The 18965-nt window shown below is 40.8% G+C and overlaps 1 protein-coding gene across 7 annotated transcripts in view; it reads right to left on the reverse strand.

The window, feature by feature from the left end:
- The window catches only part of pbrm1l (polybromo 1, like), a 45968-nt gene that overhangs the window by 16221 nt on the left and 10782 nt on the right, over positions 1-18965 (reverse strand). For all 7 annotated transcript variants that reach the window (XM_034166383.1, XM_034166387.1, XM_034166385.1 and 4 more), the window contains exons 11-25: positions 15705-15921; positions 15176-15317; positions 14926-15011; positions 14461-14740; positions 14256-14361; positions 12538-13177; positions 11252-11466; positions 10981-11166; positions 10382-10539; positions 9746-9985; positions 5926-6071; positions 5631-5788; positions 4479-4662; positions 4182-4389; positions 2999-3197 (exon numbers count right to left, since the gene is read on the reverse strand). In XM_034166383.1, coding sequence (XP_034022274.1) covers positions 2999-3197; positions 4182-4389; positions 4479-4662; positions 5631-5788; positions 5926-6071; positions 9746-9985; positions 10382-10539; positions 10981-11166; positions 11252-11466; positions 12538-13177; positions 14256-14361; positions 14461-14740; positions 14926-15011; positions 15176-15317; positions 15705-15921 — 3165 coding nt within the window. The remainder of the gene's footprint in view (positions 1-2998; positions 3198-4181; positions 4390-4478; positions 4663-5630; positions 5789-5925; positions 6072-9745; positions 9986-10381; positions 10540-10980; positions 11167-11251; positions 11467-12537; positions 13178-14255; positions 14362-14460; positions 14741-14925; positions 15012-15175; positions 15318-15704; positions 15922-18965) is intronic.

The following is an 18965-nucleotide window of genomic DNA, read 5'->3' on the forward strand; positions in this document are numbered from 1 at the left end:
AAGCAAAAAGGCTACTGATGTCGGTGGATCAAATCATTTCTTAACGATACCCGAAAAGAACCGGTTCCCAATACCCACCCCTAACCAAGCAGCATTTATTTTTCTCATCAGTTTGTGCATTTACTCCTTATATTCTAATGCACCCATCAACGCATCATTTATCATTGTTGTGATAAATCAATGTAATGACTAAGTACTTGACAGCAATAAACTGTCTTTTTTCTAGGCAGTAGTTCAGTTTAATGCTGTCAAGTACTGAGCCATTACACTGATTTATCACAACAATGATAAATGATGCGTTGATGGGTGCGTTACAATATAAGGAGTATACACATACATATATTTACATATGTTTGTGGATTTTCCCGCCTCCCGGTAATTTAATGTGGTGACCGAACTCAGAAGACTCAAAGGCTGACAGGAAACGGATTTCATATTCATGTCGTATTAAAAATGATGCCTTCACTGAACAGAGAGTTGCTACTACAGCTTGGAAACTGCCCTCACATGTCTTAAGCCTGCACTTGACCCGCACCCAGGTGGGCGGGCCTTCGCCCTGTGCATGGATCAGTAGAGCTATGTGATTGGTTAAAAAATGTTAGATTTGGCATTTACAGTGAGGAAAATAAGTATTTGAACACCCTGCGATTTTGCAAGTTCTCCCACTTAGAAATCATGGAGGGGTCTGAAATTTTCATCTTAGGTGCATGTCCACTGTGAGAGACATAATCTAAAAAAAAAACATCCGGAAATCACAATGTATAAAAAGTCCCTTCGGCTGCTCCCTTGTTTGCACTCGGGGTCGCCACAGCAAATCCAAGGTGGATCTGCATGTTGATTTGGCACAGGTTTTACGCCGGATGCCCTTCCTGACGCAACTCCACATTACATGGAGAAATGTGGCAGGGGTGGGATTTGAACCCAGAACCTTCCGAACTGAAACCAAGCGCATTAACCACTTGGCCAATGTATGATTTTTTTTAAATAATTTCTTTGTATGTTACTGCTGCAAATACGTATTTGAACACCTACCAACCAGCAAGAATTCTGGCTCACACAGACCTGTTAATTTTTCTTTAAGAAGCCCTCTTATTCTGCACTCTTTACCTGTATTAATTGCACCTGTTTGAACTTGTTACCTGTGTAAAAGACACCTGTTTACACACTCAATCACACTCCAATCTCTCCACCATAGCCAAGACCAAAGAGCTGTCTAAGGACACCAGGGACGAAACTGTAGACCTGCACAAGGCTGGGATGGACTACAAGACAACAGGCAAGCAGCTTGGTAGAAGATAATAACTGTTATGATTATTTATTCGAAAGTAGAAGAAACACAAGATGACTGTCAATCTCCCTCGGTCTGGGATTCCATGCAAGATCTCACTTTGTGGGGTAAGGATGATTCTGAGAAAGCTCAGAACTACACAGGAGGACCTGGTCAATGACCTGAAGAGAGCTGGGACCACAGTCACAAAAATTACATTAGTAACACAAGATGCTCTCATGGTTTAAAATCCTGCAGGGCAGCAAGGTTCCCCTGCTCAAGCCAGCAAATGTCCAGGCCCGTTTGAAGATCACCAGTGACCATCTGGATGATCCAGAGGAGGCATGGGGGAAGGTCGTGTGGTCAGATGAGACCAGAATAGAGCTTTTTGGAATCAACTTCATTTACCATGTTCAGAGGATGAGAACAACCTCAAGAAAACCATCCCAACCGTGGAGCATGGGGGTGGAAGCATCATACTCTGGGGGTGCTCTTCTGCAAAGGGGACAGGATGACTGCACCGTACTGAAGGGAGGATGGATGGGGTCATGTATTGCGAGATTTTGGCAAACAACCTCCTTCCCTCAGTAAGAGCACTGAAGATGGGTCATGACTGGGTCTTCCAGCACGACAAAGACCCCAAACACACAGCCAGGGCAACTAAGTAGGGGCTCCGTAAGAAGCATTTCAAGGTCCTGGAGTGGCCTGGCCAGTCTCCAGACCTGAACTCAATAGAAAATCTTTGGAGGGAGCTGAAACTCCAAACCTGAAAGATTTGGAGAAGCTCTGTATGAAGGAGTGGACCAAAATCCCTGCTGCAGTGTGTGAAAACTTGGTCAAGAACTACAGGAAACGTCTGACCTCTGTAACTGCAAACAAAGGCTACTGTACCAAATATTAACATTGATTTTCACAGGTGTTCAAATACTTATTTGCAGCAGTAACATACAAATAAATTATTAAAAAACCCATACATTGTGATTTTTGGATTTTTTTTTTTTTTTTTTTAGATCATGTCTCTCACAGTGGACATACACCTAAGATAAAAATTTCAGACCCCTCCATGATTTCTAAGTGGGAGAACTTGAAAAATCACAGGGTGTTCAAATACTTATTTTCCTCACTGTATATGAAGTGACTGCTCGCGTTGTCTATCTGACACGGTATGTGTCATATCAAAACTGTGTTTTGTCTGTGTAGCGTTTTCAGCAAAGAACAGTATGCATCACGGCATCCGTCTCCCCAGAGCAGATATGAAGTTATCAGACAGACCGAGGACTATGGGGTATGAGAAATATTGTCCAACAACTACAAGTGGTCAGCATTCCTTGTTTAGAGCTGCCCCACCTCCACTGTCATCGCGTGTCAAAAAAACAAAACAAAAAACTCCACCTCATTTGTAACAATAATAACATCAATGTCTAATCCTTTTGCTCAGTACTGCGCGCGTCATAAAAAAAGTCACTCTGAAAATCTTAAATGCAAACTCTTCAGTCTGTCTACCATAATAACTGCTAATACCTAATGAGATTAAGACACATGTCCTGAAGAGGCTGTATGAGCAGTACATGATTAGCACCGGTCATTTACAACACATCACAGATACAAGAACATTCTAATGGACTTACAGATTTAAATTCCCCTACCAGAAACTTCATAGGCTGGAAGACAATCATTTATTGATTTATGAGCACACCAAATAATGTATTGCACCTACATACCACTTCTTACCTTCATACTCTGCTTTTTTGGTCGTCTCTAGGTTCCTCCACTCTGTGCCTACCAGTCGACTTAACTCCCCAAAGGAGTAATCTGGGTGCCGAGCCTTGATAACTGCTCGCATTTCACTGCTGAACAGAATATAACCACTCATGTTCATCTTCCTCTTGGCTCCTTCCTTCTTTGATAAGCCTTTTATCTTGGGAGTGGACTGTATGAAAAATGAAAGACTCATGTTAATCAACAATATCCTTCACAAATGCTACCTCCAAAGACACTTTTTGTCTCACTTTGTCAGTAGGATATCTCAAAAAGACTAATTAATTTCAGTGAAAAATATTGGTGAGGTAAACCTTGGGCCAATAAAGTGCTGATTAAATGCTGATGTAGATCAAAGGGCAGATCCTGCCTTTGACACTTGATGTTTGATCATGATTCCTTTTATCCTGATCTAGGACGGAGCCAGCCATTTATTTCTGAGTGTTGCTATCTTACAGTTCCATGAACAGATTTCAAAAGAATACTACTTAGGTAGGCCTTGGATCAAGAAAGAGTGCCTAAATTTTAGTACTGGTCTAGATCATGTGGTGAATCTGGCATTTGATCATTGATTCCTTTGATCCTGACACTGATCTATGATTTCTGAGCCCTTTGATCCTATAACCAAGATTGCAGTTTAGTTCTGGAATCAAGCTGGATTAAAGCCAGTACAGACAAATGGCAGCAAAAACACAACCTCTTTGGTGAAGTCTGAATATACAAGAAAGGAGATACTGACTGCTGAACTCAGGTCATGATCTTTATTTCTGATCAAAGTTCAGGATCAAAGATTAATTATAAGGATCAGAGGTGAGCAGAATTTTAGAATGTTTTTAGGCACCAGTCACAACTGTTTGCCTCTGTTCATTTAATAGGATGAAACTGACAGTGTGGAGTAGCTGCATTATCTGAGATCAGGCTCAAAGATGACTGTCCAGCATCAAAGATAAACAGAATATTAAAAGTTATAGAATGTTCACTTTTTTAGGACCAATGATAAGTAACTAACACAGGCATATTCAGAGGACTGTTGCACCAAGTTGGATTGTCCATCAACATGTCAACATTATGTGCAAGTTTTCAATATTCTCAATGCAAGGTCTAGAGTTCTCATAATGCATACAGCAGGCTGAAGCATTGTGAGGTGTATGGGCACCTGAGAAGGAGTGTATGGCATGATGTCCAAATCGCTTGTCAGTGGTGTTTGCAACTGTGGCATAGAAGGTGTTACTGGTGCATCATCATCATCATCCAAATCATCCATATCATCATCCGCATCCTCGATATCTGCCAGTTTAGCCTCAAGCTCATCTATCTTCTTATCCAAAATGGGAGATGCCTCCTTCTGTGGTACAAACAATTTCCTAAATATCACAAGGACCAGACAAAAGGATTTCAGTTTGGGCAAGAATTAACTTAGAAAATGAATATCCACTTTGCTAAACAGACTAACCTGAAGTAGTAGATCTCATCCTCAATCACTTTGGAAGAGTATGAGAAGCGTTTCAAACCCTTGAACTTTTTCATCTGCTTTTCAGTCTCAATGTACCGGCTCTCACACAATAGCACATTCTCTTCAAGAACCTCAGTCGGTCTGCATGACAGGTAGTCCTTAAAAGAGGAGACCATACACTTGCCTGGGGAAAAGTCAGAAATGGCAAATATGACACATACTGGTGATAAACAATAACCTCTGTTACAGTCACACATTATGTGGGTTTTAACGCACTATTAATAAACCTAACACATTTTAAAATCAAAGCACAAATTATTTATTCAAAATAGCTTTTAATATTTTGTAATGCTGTTACATTTTTGCTTTCTGTGTCTTTTTTGATTTCACTATTTTGTTTTTATTCCTGTGAATTTTGTTTCCTGATTTTAATGTAAAGCACTTTGGTCACCTTTTGGTTGCAGTAAAGGGCTATACAAATAAATGTTGATTGACTGATGCAGTGACCTCATGTTAAAACTGCAGCTGTAAAAAACAGAATATGGACAATTAGGTGCATTACATAGATGGAGTCAAGGCATCAGCATACTTCAAGACACCATAACAACACCAGTTGTTATGGTGTGTGTATGTATGCAGTGCAGTCTTTACAATTTTTATGGTACTCAGGGAAGCACAGTGGCCACAAATACGCTTGTCTCACTAACTTGTAGAACTGAAAAAAGAATGCATATTGTCATTTATTAATGACAAAATTTTTTCCACATCAATTTTGTTTTCAACAGAAAAATGCTTGCTTGCCCCTTTATGTTAATTGTTTATTCTGTCCAAGTGGGGGGTGCGGGATACATGCCACCCACCTTATAGATTTATGAATTTATTGATTTACATATCTTTTGGAAGACCAAACATTAAGACAAAATAAAAGGATAAATGTATAAATACACTACACAAAATATCTAAATACAAGCACAAAAGTATAAATAAAAGTGTTAAAGCATAAATATATAAATACATATAATAATGTATGAATACACTGATTTATTTATACATTTATGTATTTATTTAGACCAAATGTATGTTTCGTTCTTCATGAAATGATGGATTGAACGTGTGGACACAAGCGTGCTCGAGTAAACATGAAAGCCATACCCAAAACACAGGTCATGGGCAAAGTGTCCTCCAGATTGCTCAGAAACACCTCTCTCTTGTAGAACATTTTTGTTGGCTCGTGCTGTGTTTCCTCAGGATGAATGAAGATGGGTCCGAAGAAGAAAGTAGTTCCACCCTGCACCCATAACTTCTCTATCCTATAGCCCACAGTAGGAGAGACATGTTGCCCAAAACATTAACTTGTTAACTACATAGGACAGATGCCACATCTTAATCCATTTCCATAAAAAGCCATCTCAAGCTACAGTACTCCCCAAGGAATACATTTACCAACCTGGCAACCCGAGGTTTCGAAAGACCATGTGACTGGATGTAAACACAATCTCCTATTTTTATCCACATGTTGTTGTAGCGTAACTGCTCGTAGTACTGACAACCAGGCTCAGCTCCACTCATTTCCATCGGGACATCCTCTCTCTCCTAAATGAACAAGCATATAAACACACAGCTGACAATGATAATGACAAAAATAATTACAATCATTATAATCTTAACTACTTCACTAAAATCACCTATCACAATAAGCCTGTTGAGTATTTTTCTGCTAAAAATGTGCTGTTTCTGCAAGTTTGGTGGGTTTAAACCAGAAGTAGCTAAATACTCAAGTCTGACCTCCTCAGTTTATGTGTAGTTCTTTTAAATGGCCTAGTTTCCATAAATGCCAAATTAACTGGTGCACAGAAGATTCTAAACAGTTCAAAGAAAAAGCAAAACCAAAACAGAGAAGCACCAACTGCCATACAAATTGTTAGTCTTTTGGCTACCCCCATTTGTGCAGGGACGCCACAGCGGATACAATACAGGTCTGCATTGGGATTTGGTCAATTTTATGACAGATCCCCTTCCTGACGCAACTCCAGTTCTACCCAGAGAAGCACACACAGCTCCTGGACCTACAGTACAGTGCTCAGCACACAGAACACATTGGCTACTAACTCCCACAGACAACAGAATCATTAATCTACTTTTTGTGTTCTTCACAGCATTAAGAAGTCATATTGTCTTGCATATGACATATTTAAAATAACAACTTGCTTAAATATAAGCAAGCTGACTTTCGGTCAGCACCAAGGTGCTTCTGGCAGACTGTGAGGCACCTCAGAAGGAGAAAACGGGGAACCATCCAAGCCATTTACAGTAAGGATGGGACTCTGTTGACCTCAACTGAGGATGCAATCCGCCGCTGGAAGGAACACTGAGGAACTCCTGCATCAGACCAGAGCGCCCTCTATAGTAGGGGCAGAGCTGGAAGCTGATGGAGGATTTTAATCAATTTCCCTGGTGGAAGTCACTGAGGTAGTCAAAAAGACAGTCCTCAACGCAGTGAGGTCTGGGACAATGTCTAAGGAGCGGTAGACAAGGGTGGTGGTCCCCATATTTAAAAAGGGAGACCAGAGAGTGTGTGCCAATTGCAGGAGTATCACACTACTCAGCCTTCCCTGGTAAAGTCTACTCCAGGGTGCTGGAACAGAGGTTTTGGCTGATAGTCGAACCTTTTGATTGAAGAGGAACAATGCGGGTTCCGTCCTGGTCGTGGAACAACCAACCAGCTCTTCACTCTCACAAGGATCCTGGATGGGCCCTGGGAGTATGTCCAACCAGTCTACATGTGTTTTGTGGACTTGGAGAAGGTGTATGATCGGGTACCCCGGGAGATACTGTGGGAGGTGCTGCGAGAGCATGGAGTGAGGGGGTCCCTTATCAGGGCCATCCAATCTCTGTACTCACAAAGCAAGAGCTGTGTTTGGGTGTTCAGCAGTAAGTCGGATTCGTTTCTGGTGGAGGTTGGCCTCTGACAATGCTGCGCTTTGTCATCATGTTTGTGATATTCATGGACGGGATTTCGAGGCATAGTCAGGGGAGGAGACTTTCCAGTTTGGTGTGCTCAGGGTCTCATCACTGCTTTTTTGCAAATGATGTGGTCCTGTTGGCTTCATCAGCAGGTGACCTCCAACACTCACTGGATTGGTTCGCAGCCGAGTGTGAAACGGCTGGGATGAGGATCAGCACCTCTAAATCTGAGGCCATGGTTCTCAGCAGGAAACCGATGGATGGTAGGGAATGCGGTCTTGCCCCAAGTGAAGGAGTTCAAGTATCTCGGGGTCTTGTTCACGAGTGAGGGGCCAATGGAGCGTGAGATTGGCCGGAGAATAGGGGGAGCAAGGGCGATATTCCATTCGCTCTGCCGTACTGTTGTGACTAAAAGGAAGCTGAGCCAAAAGGCAATCTACTGGTCAATCTTCCTTCCTACTCTCACCTATGGTCATGAGGGTTGGGTCATGATCGAAAGAACTGGATCGCAGGTACAAGTGGCCGAAATGGGCTTCCTTAGGAGGGTGGCTGGTATCTCCCTTAGAGATAAAGTGAGAAGCTCGGCCAACCGTGGGGAGCTCGGAGTAGAGCCGCTGCTCCTTCATGTTGAAAGGAGCCAGCTGAGGTGGTTCAGGCATCTGGTAAGGATGTCCCCTGGCGCCTCCATGGGGAGGTGTTCCAGGCACGTCCATCTGGGAGGAGACCCCAAGGAAGACCCAGAACTAGGTGGAGAGATTATATCTCCACCCTGGCCTGGGAACGCCTCGGGATTCCCCCAGTCAGAGGTGGCCAATGTGGCCCGAGAAAGGGAAGTTTGGGGTCCTCCGCTAGAGCTGCTGCCCCCATGACCCAATCCCGGATAAGCAGTTGAAGATGAGTGAGTGAGTAAATATAAATGATTTACCATTCCATATGATACTCTTACATCTTGTTTATACAGCTGAAGCTCCTTTTTACTAATGTGTTTATGTATTGAAAAGTGGTTCTTGCCTACCTTAAAACAAAGCCTGGCAAAAGAGGTCATATTAGATTTCTGGCTCCATCGCTACGTGGAAGTAGAATGAGCCAATTACAGGCCAATCAGGCCACTAACTGATTTCCCCAATACCCACAGCAAGTTGTGGGATCAGAAAGAGACTATGTTTGATTTCTGGTTTCATCGTTACATGAAAATAGAACGGGCCAATCAGGCCACCAACTGACTTCCCCAATAACCACAGCTTAAGCCTACATATGTGTTTTCCTTTTAGTCATAATCAACTTTAAACTAATCCTTTAGATGATAATATGGCTAAGTTAATAAGCAAGACTTAAATTCAGATTCATTATTATTTTATAAATACCCAACCTGGACCTATTGCTGCTAATCAAGATCTAATTTTTGGACTCAATGCCTGTGTGATTACGAATGACAACTTTATATTAAAGTGCAAATGAATAAAAGGTAAATAAAATATTTTATATAACGGCTGAGTGGATCCTTGTCACTTGACTGGTGGCTTGCATGTCACGTGACATGGATTATTCATACCATTTGCCATTGTGTTTCATTGTCTGTGCAATAGTTCTTTTTAGCGTGCAATTTTACTATACGGTACTATATGAGATGTGCTATTGCACGCCCCGATCACCGCACATGATCGCACTACCGGAGTGGCGTTGAGCTAAACATGGCGGAGTTTGTTTTGCCGATAGACGACGATTTGAAGGAGCTAACTGACGGTGCTCATTCTTCTAACACAAAAAATTAATCCACCACACTGTAAGCCCTCTGGAGGCATGAAGAGCTGTTAGGATATTATAATAATAATAATAATAATAATAATGTGTATATGATAGCAAGAACATAATTTATAAATGCATTATGACAGTAAAATTAACATTAAAAAATTATGTAATTAACAGGAAATAAAAGGGTTGAGTCATGGCATAAACGAGGAAGGGCAGCGTGAGGAGGCCAAGTCATGTTCAAGTGTGGAAAAAAAAAAAAGAACTGGAGCCATTATGACAAAACGTATGACAAGATGAGTACAAATCTTTTTGAACTAACAAATCTATATAAAATGACCAATATTAACACAAGAATTGTTGTGGACTTAGCGTACTAAATACACAACTCATGCACTCACAATGACATTTTGACATTCATGGGGAAAAATGTATGTGAAAGAATGTGCAAAGCCTGAGCAAAGAAAAATTTACAGCAGTGATGCCTTCTGACCTGGCAGATGACATAGTACATAATCATGTTCAAAAATGCAAAAACAACTCTGCCACCTCACCTTGTCCACAAAACTGTCAGCATATGAAACAGCTAGCTGCTTCTCCTGGTCAGGCTTGGCAAACATGGAGGCAACACGTACAACAGGCAGTGGCGCCTCCCGAGGGACAAATTTTGAAGAGCTTGGGGGCATAGCCCATATCTTAATCTTCTTGAAAGACTTGTTTCTGGCAGTGTAGCGAGATTCACAGACATAGACATCCTCGGGTATGTAGCCCTCAGGCTGAAGTTTGAAATAATCCTATAGGAACCATGAAAAAAAAAAAAAAGAAAATTAAGAGATATTTGATTTCACTAAAGACACTTATTTTAAACTCTGTAATTTTTGTGTTGTGTTTGCTTTTTCTTCACCACTGTGTATCATTTGCACAAAATCCAACACATTTTTTTCTAAATAAACCAACATTTTTTTCTAAATAAACCTCTTGCATCACTGCTTCATAAAGGAATCAGGAATATTAAGTTAAACTGGTGTAAATTATGTTTTTCATTATATTTTCATTTCAATATATCAGAAATCATACATTAATGCTGTTATAATTTAACAATGGAAATATTAAATACAATCAGAAAACCGGAGATAATAGAAATAAATGTCCATTAATTTAATTTCCAAGGTTGACACGGATTGACTTACCTTCACATACATGACCACACATTTACCCAGGACTTTACTGATGGGCACTTTATTATAGTAATCACCCTTGAAGACCTCTTTTTCCAGAAACTTCCGTGTAGCTACATGGAAGGTTTCACTGGGCCTGTAGAACCAGCAGCCATACAGCCACTTCTCACCTTCCCATAAAAACATGCAAAACAGTTTAAAAAATTCATTACTAATTCAGCCAAAAGTACAATATTCTTCTAAAGATGTCATTAGTGTAAATGTGATGTAAATGTTGCAATTGCATTGTACTTTGAAAATATGTTGTAGAAGGAACACCTGTTCTTTGAATATAAAGCAAAAGAGGCTTGAATTTTAAATCGACAAACTACAAATTCTACCTTAAAAAGGTTGTGACAGCATTTTAAGAGACTGTTCCCTCTACTGAAGAAAGCCATTTTTGTGTTCTCCTTACCCATTTTCAATGTTAGCTTAAATTTATTCATACATTTTACCCTTCATTCGATGATTGCGTTTAAGCAATTGACAACAGTTGCTGGTTTTCATATTTGTACATATCTTTGTTCACATATCTGACTGATTTATATGAATCAAAATGATGAGTTAGTTACCTCCTTCGTCCTGCCATAGACGTTCAATGCAAACAATGTGTGGCTTTAGGTTTGATTCTGTTGGCTGCACATAGACATAGTCCCCTACATGGTAGGTTCTGTTTTCAAAACTGCAGTCCTGACTGTACACACGTTCTGACTCAGACGGCCATGCCCCTCCAGGGAGGTCACCTCCTTTTTCATAATCTTTGGGTGAGAAAACCAGATTGCTTTTTCAATAACCAATCACATTCTAACCATATTAATGCAATCAAAAGTTACATACACACACCTTTGTTCTCCTCTTCCTCCTTCTTTTGTTTGTCCTCTTCCATCTCCCGAGGGATTTTCTCCCTCTTTTCCTGCTCTACATCGCTATGCAGGTGTTTAAATGTGTAGTTGAGTGCAGACGACAGCAAAATCTCTCCATTCTTGCACAGCTCATCCCTGATCTTAATGAAAAACTGTTGAAGCTCCACTGCATCCTCGAATATCTCTGAATCAGTTCTGCAATAGTACATGACATTAAACATTGCTAAAGTGTGCAGTGAATTAAAGAGGATTACACAGAATTATAGTTTTAGGTGCAAAACTGTTACACTGTGAGACTGACAACTGAAGCACTCGCAGTGTAAACACATCTCGTGAAGGATTATGTATAAGTAGTATGCATAAGACAACACCGGAGCACAGCAGAAGTCCATCACAAGTGCTACACCACCTCCAGATAACCCTCTTAACTTGGGAGAGCGTATAATCATCATAATCACCCGTGAACTTGCTAAATTAACGCCATCCACATCCTCGCTTTGTCACTGTTTACAGGAGCTGTGAGACAGCGGAACTCTGCTGGCACCGCGGTGCATTCTTGGAAGTGCAGGCAGCCGCCAGGGGCATTATGGGAAACGCTGAAACATCGACTAACATGATAGCTAAACATGACAGATGGTGCAAACTATTGCCTTTTAAAACCCTATTAGTTCAACAAATAATTTGCATTTTTTAACCAAAATTAGAGCAACTTTAACTTTTGACTCCTGTACAAACTGAAATTGACCTTTGTTATCCTTTTTTGCTGTTTTTACTCCTTAAATCCATAACATGCATTCATGGCTAGTCCAAAATATACCGTTTTGGAACCTTTATGATCAGACAAATAATGTGGCATATTTTTCAATGATTGGAGCATTTTTCAATTTTCCTTTCGACAAATGGCTGCCATGGGTGACATACTGAAAATTCATGATGGATCAATATCCAGTTTTATTTGGAATACTTTTGGCTACATGTGTACCAAATTCTATGCTTTAATCACAAAATGCACAATTGTTAAGGGAATCTTAGCTAAGGTGCAACACTACTCATGTAGGTACATACTGGGCGTTATTGATGAGATACAGTGAATGACTGAATTTCTCCTCTCATGAGAGATTATAATGTAAGACAGGTCCATCTTTCTCTTTAGTATTTATTGGCAGTTATTCCACTAGTATGCTTATTTTTGAGCAATTTGAACATTATCAACAATGTACTTATACCCAGTGTAGGCTGAGACTAAACACAAAAATGTGTGTATACCTGTGAAGCCTCCTGGCCTTCTCCAACACTTCAAACATGTGTTCCTGGAAAACATCCAATCTCCTGTAGCGTGCATGTTCTATGTTTACCCTGATGATATCAAAATTAAGTGGTGGCTTCTCAGGGAAGGTTGGATCCAAAGCAGGAATCTCAGCCAATGAATCACTGTAACATCGTCCCTCTTCATCCTGGTGGCCAAGCACCGATACAAACAGGTTCCTGATCAGCTCTCGTACCAAAGCGCCCACATCTGGAGGCCCACAGTCCTCACCTCCCTCCTGCTGTTTGCGGGTCTCCAGCAGCACCCTGTGCAGTACGAGGGCATCCCGATAGATCAGAGACTCTGGCTCGTTGTATACACAGGCATTGTTGAACATAAGAACAAAGTCTTCCACCAGGGCTTCAACATCCTGGTAACGGCCAGCTGCCATATGACTTCGCAGGCGCTCCATGTCAATGGGCCGCTTGATGGTAGCATAGTAGTCAGGCAATTCACTGCGAGAAGGCAGACGAAGGAAGATTGTACTTAGACGTCGACCTCGACGGTCAGTGAAGTTCCGTACAGCCTCGTATAGCTCATTTAACTTCTGCTGAAGAGGCGTGACATATTTGGACTTCTTTGGTGAAACACCAGTCTTTCCTAAAATAAATAATTAAATAAAATCAGAAAAAATATTTTTGCTTTCAAAAATCAGAACCTGCTTCTAAAAATATGAACCAAGTGAAGAATCAATTATGTAACTTAAGAATCACAATACAGCATGCAAACTTAACATGGTAAATGGACTGCATCTATACAACACTTTTTCCATCTGCATCAGAAGCTCAAAATGCTTTACAATTATGTCTCACATTTAGGGCCCCTTCACACATCGTGTGAATTTGGTCAAACTGCGCATTAAGTGCGCATGAAGCAGGAATCGTATGCAAACTGTGTAATTTTGTAGCTGCTTCTGATGCTTCGTACACCTGTTGCTACAACTATTTGCGCACACCAGTGGCTGAGTGTGTGCTGTGCAAGCCCATTGAACCCTCTTGCCGCAGGTGCTGACCAAATTCCAGCTGGCACGCACAAACATCAAACACCGCTCGTATGGCACATAGAAAATGTGTGGCTATTCGCACTCTTGGCATGACAACAGACTGCAGACAATCACTGTCATACTCAGAGTGAAATTTGTCTAAGTGCCCCATGAGTGTGACTTTGGTGTGTGTGTGTGTGTGTGTGTGCTGAACTGATTGGAGTTGTGGCTATGACACAAGCGGCCGTGGAGATCTGTCATTCTGGACATCCCAGCTGCACAATGCCACATCGTGCAGCTGGTGGTACTGTGTTCCTGCGTGCACAAACCATCACACCAGCATGCCTGCCCACTGGCGCAATGTTTCATGGTGCACATATAACAGCTACGCCGATGGGTGTCGCCCTGAGGTTGCACATATTCGCACTATGTGTGAAGGGGCCTTTATCCATTAACAGACACTCACACATCAATGTCAGGGTGCTGCCATGCAAGGCACTCAAACATGTTATTACAAAACAATTATTACTGTCATTAAATAACAGGCCGCAGTATACTGGGTGGATAACCACAGGGTCAATGGAAAATGTGCTATTTTGGAATATATGTGAAAGCTGAAAGGTTTTTTTTTTAATGCTGAAACACAAAAACATCTGGTTGCTTTAAACATTTGGTAGATAAATAGAGAAATCCTACTTAGTTTCAGCTTAGGGGATCCCACATCATCTTCTTCAGACAGAGGGCCTAACTCCTTGCGTTTATCTTTCAGTATCTTCTCCAGAATGTCTGCATCATTGTACACCTATTGCAACAAAAAGTAATCCATCAGAAAGGTAGAGTTACACCCAACACATATTTGTACTTAAAGAAAGACTTGTGTATTTTAAATTACACTGCCCACCTGAGATCCCTCCTCATTGTAATGCCGGGCGTTTCGAAACATCAACTTCATATCTTCCACCAGGGATTCCTCTGTCGCATAGCGTTCAGTGCGGATGTTGTGCTCAATGGTTTTTAGGTCCATTGGGTCGAGTATAACATTATAGTAGTCGGGGTAGTCCTTTTTGGAGGGCTTGACCATAAACAGATCACAGAGACGTCGACCGGTGGTGACGTCCCGAGCTTCAGTCACTACAGCATAAAGGACTTTCATTCTGTTCTTTTTGATGTTTTTCTTGTGGCTAAGAAAGAAATAAAGTTCCCATATAAAGACACCTTCATGGCAACACCGGAAGAAATGCAAACACTACAAACTATAAGATTTCAGAGATGATGCATTTTATTATGTTCTTACACAACCTGCTAATCCTTCATTTAACCTGTTTCTATTTAATGCAACAGAAATTAAGTTTGAAAGGAATCACACCTTTTCCTTTTGGCACTCCCTGCATCAGAGGACAGGATGCTGTCCCCATCTTCGTCATCCCTTCTCAGAAACTCTCTCTTTTTCAGCTATATGGACCAAGAAAATGGAGATTCCTTGTAAGACAATTATAATAAGTGTATTCATCTAAGTTGTCATACTATTATTGTTTTGCAGCTTTGTCTGGACTTAGCTATGGACTATTTTGTTTTTCTTTTGCATTTGAACAAACAATTAAGTAAATAAAAATTACCTGCAAGATCTGTTGAAGCTTAAAGGCCCGTTTGTATATGCTGGAGTTAGGCATATTGTAGCGCTTTGCATTCTCAAACATCAGACTGAGGTCAGCCTCCATCTGCTCCACACTCTCATACTCTACATTTTTCATCTTTGTCCTAGGAAAGAAGAAGAAGAAAAAAGAAAATGTAATTTAATTTGTAATGTCATTTGCTGATAAACAGTTAATTGGCAGTAAATATAACTAAAAACAAGTCAAAAAACTGTGAAAGTGCACCTTGTTAAATATCTGTTCTTGTAAATACGTCCTCAAGCAGCAACAGTAGGTGAAATTATTACTGAAACCAATAAATCCTGTGACTAAAATCAAAAATTCCGTCAATTCTATAACCTTCCTTGGAACCTTTGACCTCTGTATTTTGTGCCATTCTAAGTTGCCATTACACATCATCAAATTCAGGAATAAATATGCTACTCAATGTGGCATTTACTCCAAAGACATCAAGTTGCATCTGATACTGAGTTATACAATAAGCGTGTCTTACCTTATGTGCTGCAGAGCAATAGGCTGTTTGATTTGCTGATAATAGTCAGGATACTCCCTGCGAGAAGGCAGCTGCATGAAAGGTTCAGAGAGGAGCTGGCCCTGGTGGCTTCTAGCACCCCGCACAGCTTCATACAGCTGGAAGATGGGGTTACTCATATCCATACTGGAACTCTGACTTTCAACCTCTGACTCTCCTTCATCATAACATACAGAGCCTGCCAAAACAAATCACAAAACAGTACTACATTACTTCCACCAAGGAGGTAATGTTTTGAGGAAAATCTCTCACACACACAAAAGAGATGTATTTCATGTACAATTTTATAGGTATGCCTTGAATAAAGGAAGACGTCATTAGATTTTCATGTGGCTGCAGATATAGGATCACAATTGTGTTAGTATTTCAAATTGTCTATGAATGAGTTTTATATTATTTATACTTTGATTGGGGGTGGGGGGGTACACTGAAGTGTAGCTGATAGCAAACAATATACTTCAATGAACAACACCCCTCTAGTTTTCTGACACCAATGTGGGTACTGAAAACACAAAAAGAGATTTTTTTTTATATATATATATATATATATATATATATATATATATATACTGTAGATCTTGATTTGTTCATAAAAACCTGGGCCCATATTCACAAACATTCTCAGCGTCCTCTCAGAGAGTTCCCAAGTTATCCTAAAGATTCCTAGAAAGGAATCTTAGCCTTTGAGTGAACCAAGAAATGTGAGAGCAAGTCCGAGTAAGGAGGGGACAGAAACTTTTATTTGTGAAGAGGCGGGGTTGACCCAGTTGCTAGTTATCATACAGTGTTCTAAGAGCTGTGATTGACTGTCACAAAAAGGAAAAGACAATAAAAAAAAAAAAGCACTCTGTGCTCCTAGTTATGAATGGACAGTAAAATCAACCGATCATATAACCTGAACTGTATTAAGAAATGTGTAATCATGAAAATAATTTAATGCCATGGTGATAAAAAAAAAATTAAATAAACAGTTAAACAGCTTCAAAATGTTAGAACGTACCTCATTCATATGGTGACTATTATATTGATTAGCTTGTTATGTTTACTCTCCATGCTAGTAATTGCTCACAAGCAAGGAGCGTGACAATTGCTGGTACATGATGCAATCTAAAGCAAAAACAGAGATTGTAGCACACAAGGGAAGTTCTTCTGAAACAGGTGAGTGTTGTAGGCTACCATTTCGGCTATGGCTGCTGACATCACTTAGCTTGCTATTAATAATGGTCTGAATGTTATAGCATTTACATTTTTCCCGTTGCCAGGTATCGCAATGTTGTGATGACTTTCATCTCAGGCATTATGTTACTATGCTGGGTGGAAAAGTGAGTTCATTCCTGATGAGGTCAACCACAAACATGATCCCTGCATCATCAATCTAGTAGTGTGTTACTAAATCACTGCCATTCAACATACGGAGAATATATCTCCTGCCTCTCGGTCTTTCCGCTATCTTGTCTGTTTAAGACAATCTTAGGCCTCTTAAAAGTCCTCCTCTCTCCTCTTAACAGTTTTTCACCTTAAGCCCGCTTGTGTATGCTACATATCTAATAATGCAGGAATGTCTGCGTCAGTTGCGCATAGCAGGGGGGGGTGACGCTTGAGGAGGTGACAGCACCGAGGAACTCAGCTGCAGCCAGACTGTAAAATGAGCAGGTGTGCACTCTGATTTCTCTTCTAGTTTATCATTCTTCATGTGACTGCGGAGCTGCAGCTGGGTTTCGCGCACATGTGCACACGAACCGCCTGTGAGTGGACGCGAAGATGCCCTCCGTGAGGAGTTATACTGTATGTGGACATGTCCTGTCGCTGGCAATCAGTCTGTGAGCAGGACTTACTGGACTTTATTTAACACAATCTTGAGAGAACTTGAGGGGGTGAGCACGAGGAACTGCGGCCAGGCTGTAATGAGCATTTTCTTTTCTTTTAATTAATCATTTCTCTATAGCTCCATATCTATACAGTGTTGCTGTACTTTCAAAGTTTCACCAGACTGGTACCCTTTTGTTCATTGTTGGAGATGAGCTGTTTATGCTACTGCAATGACGCCAGCTCCATGCAGGACGAGTGACATGGTATGATGATGATGATGATCAGTGCAGTCTGATTACATTCAAACAGACAACTTTACTGATTTACATAATCTACATTAAAAAGCTACAGCTCTTGACAAAGCAGTAGCAGTCTGTAGGTTTTTTGTGACAAAGGACCAGTAGTGGAGTTAACCCTGTGACTGCTTCACAGTCAACTAACAATTAAAGCTGCTCTCTTTGGGTTCTGAAATTTTCTGCAGCCAAACACTGAAAAACTTGTAATATGACCTTCATAGATTCTGTGGGTGACATTCTGCAATTTTATGAGGCAGGACAAATAAATACTTTTATTATATGGCCACGACACTATGCATGCTCTGATTGGCTGATTTCTGGTCTGATATTTTCCCATATTAGACCGTTACCATGACAGTTAGTCTGGATCGCTATCAGATTAATTACAAACCAGAAAGCTTAAAAAGATGATTAGAAAAACCAAGTCAGACATGAACAAACTTCATAAATATCTAAACAGCATCAGAAAAAAAAACCCACAAAGATTGATGAACAGGTCTGACTACAAGCCCAACACCATCAGTAACGTTCATATTCGGGCGATACCGTAACTTTGCGTGTTTATATATCTATATAAAATAGCCATATAATAAACGAATTACCTCGCTTGCTCAGTTAATATTCCTTATATCCTATTGGTATCTGACTCAGGATCAGCCAATGCTCGATATTAAGGCCTGGTCACACGGCACTAATGAAGGACAACGAAGCCCAAATGAAACAATAAATCTGGACTTTCATTTGCATCGTTAACCTTCGTGCAGCTTCATTCCTGCAGCTGCCACTTCATCAGGATTTTAAAACTCGAAAAATTTGAACGAATGCAGCCGAAAACCTCAATTCATCCGTATTTCGTTTTGCTGCCGTTCTTGACGGTTTCATATCATTTGCTTAGTTTTTGTAACGTTAGCGTTTCGACTTTGTTTGACCAGCTGAATGTTATCATACACTGCAGAAGCTGGTTTGTGAGTGCTGCTGTGGAGGAGAGATGCAGCTCCTCCACAAGCGGTCCTGGTGTGTGGTGTGGGGCTTCTGCCACTGCTTGTGATGGGGCAAGTGCGGAAGCTGTCATGCCGTGGTGCTGGCCGGCCATGAAGAATTTGTCAGCCTCCTACAT

Source organism: Thalassophryne amazonica, chromosome 3, assembly GCF_902500255.1.
Source record: "Thalassophryne amazonica chromosome 3, fThaAma1.1, whole genome shotgun sequence".
NCBI lineage: Eukaryota > Metazoa > Chordata > Actinopteri > Batrachoidiformes > Batrachoididae > Thalassophryne > Thalassophryne amazonica.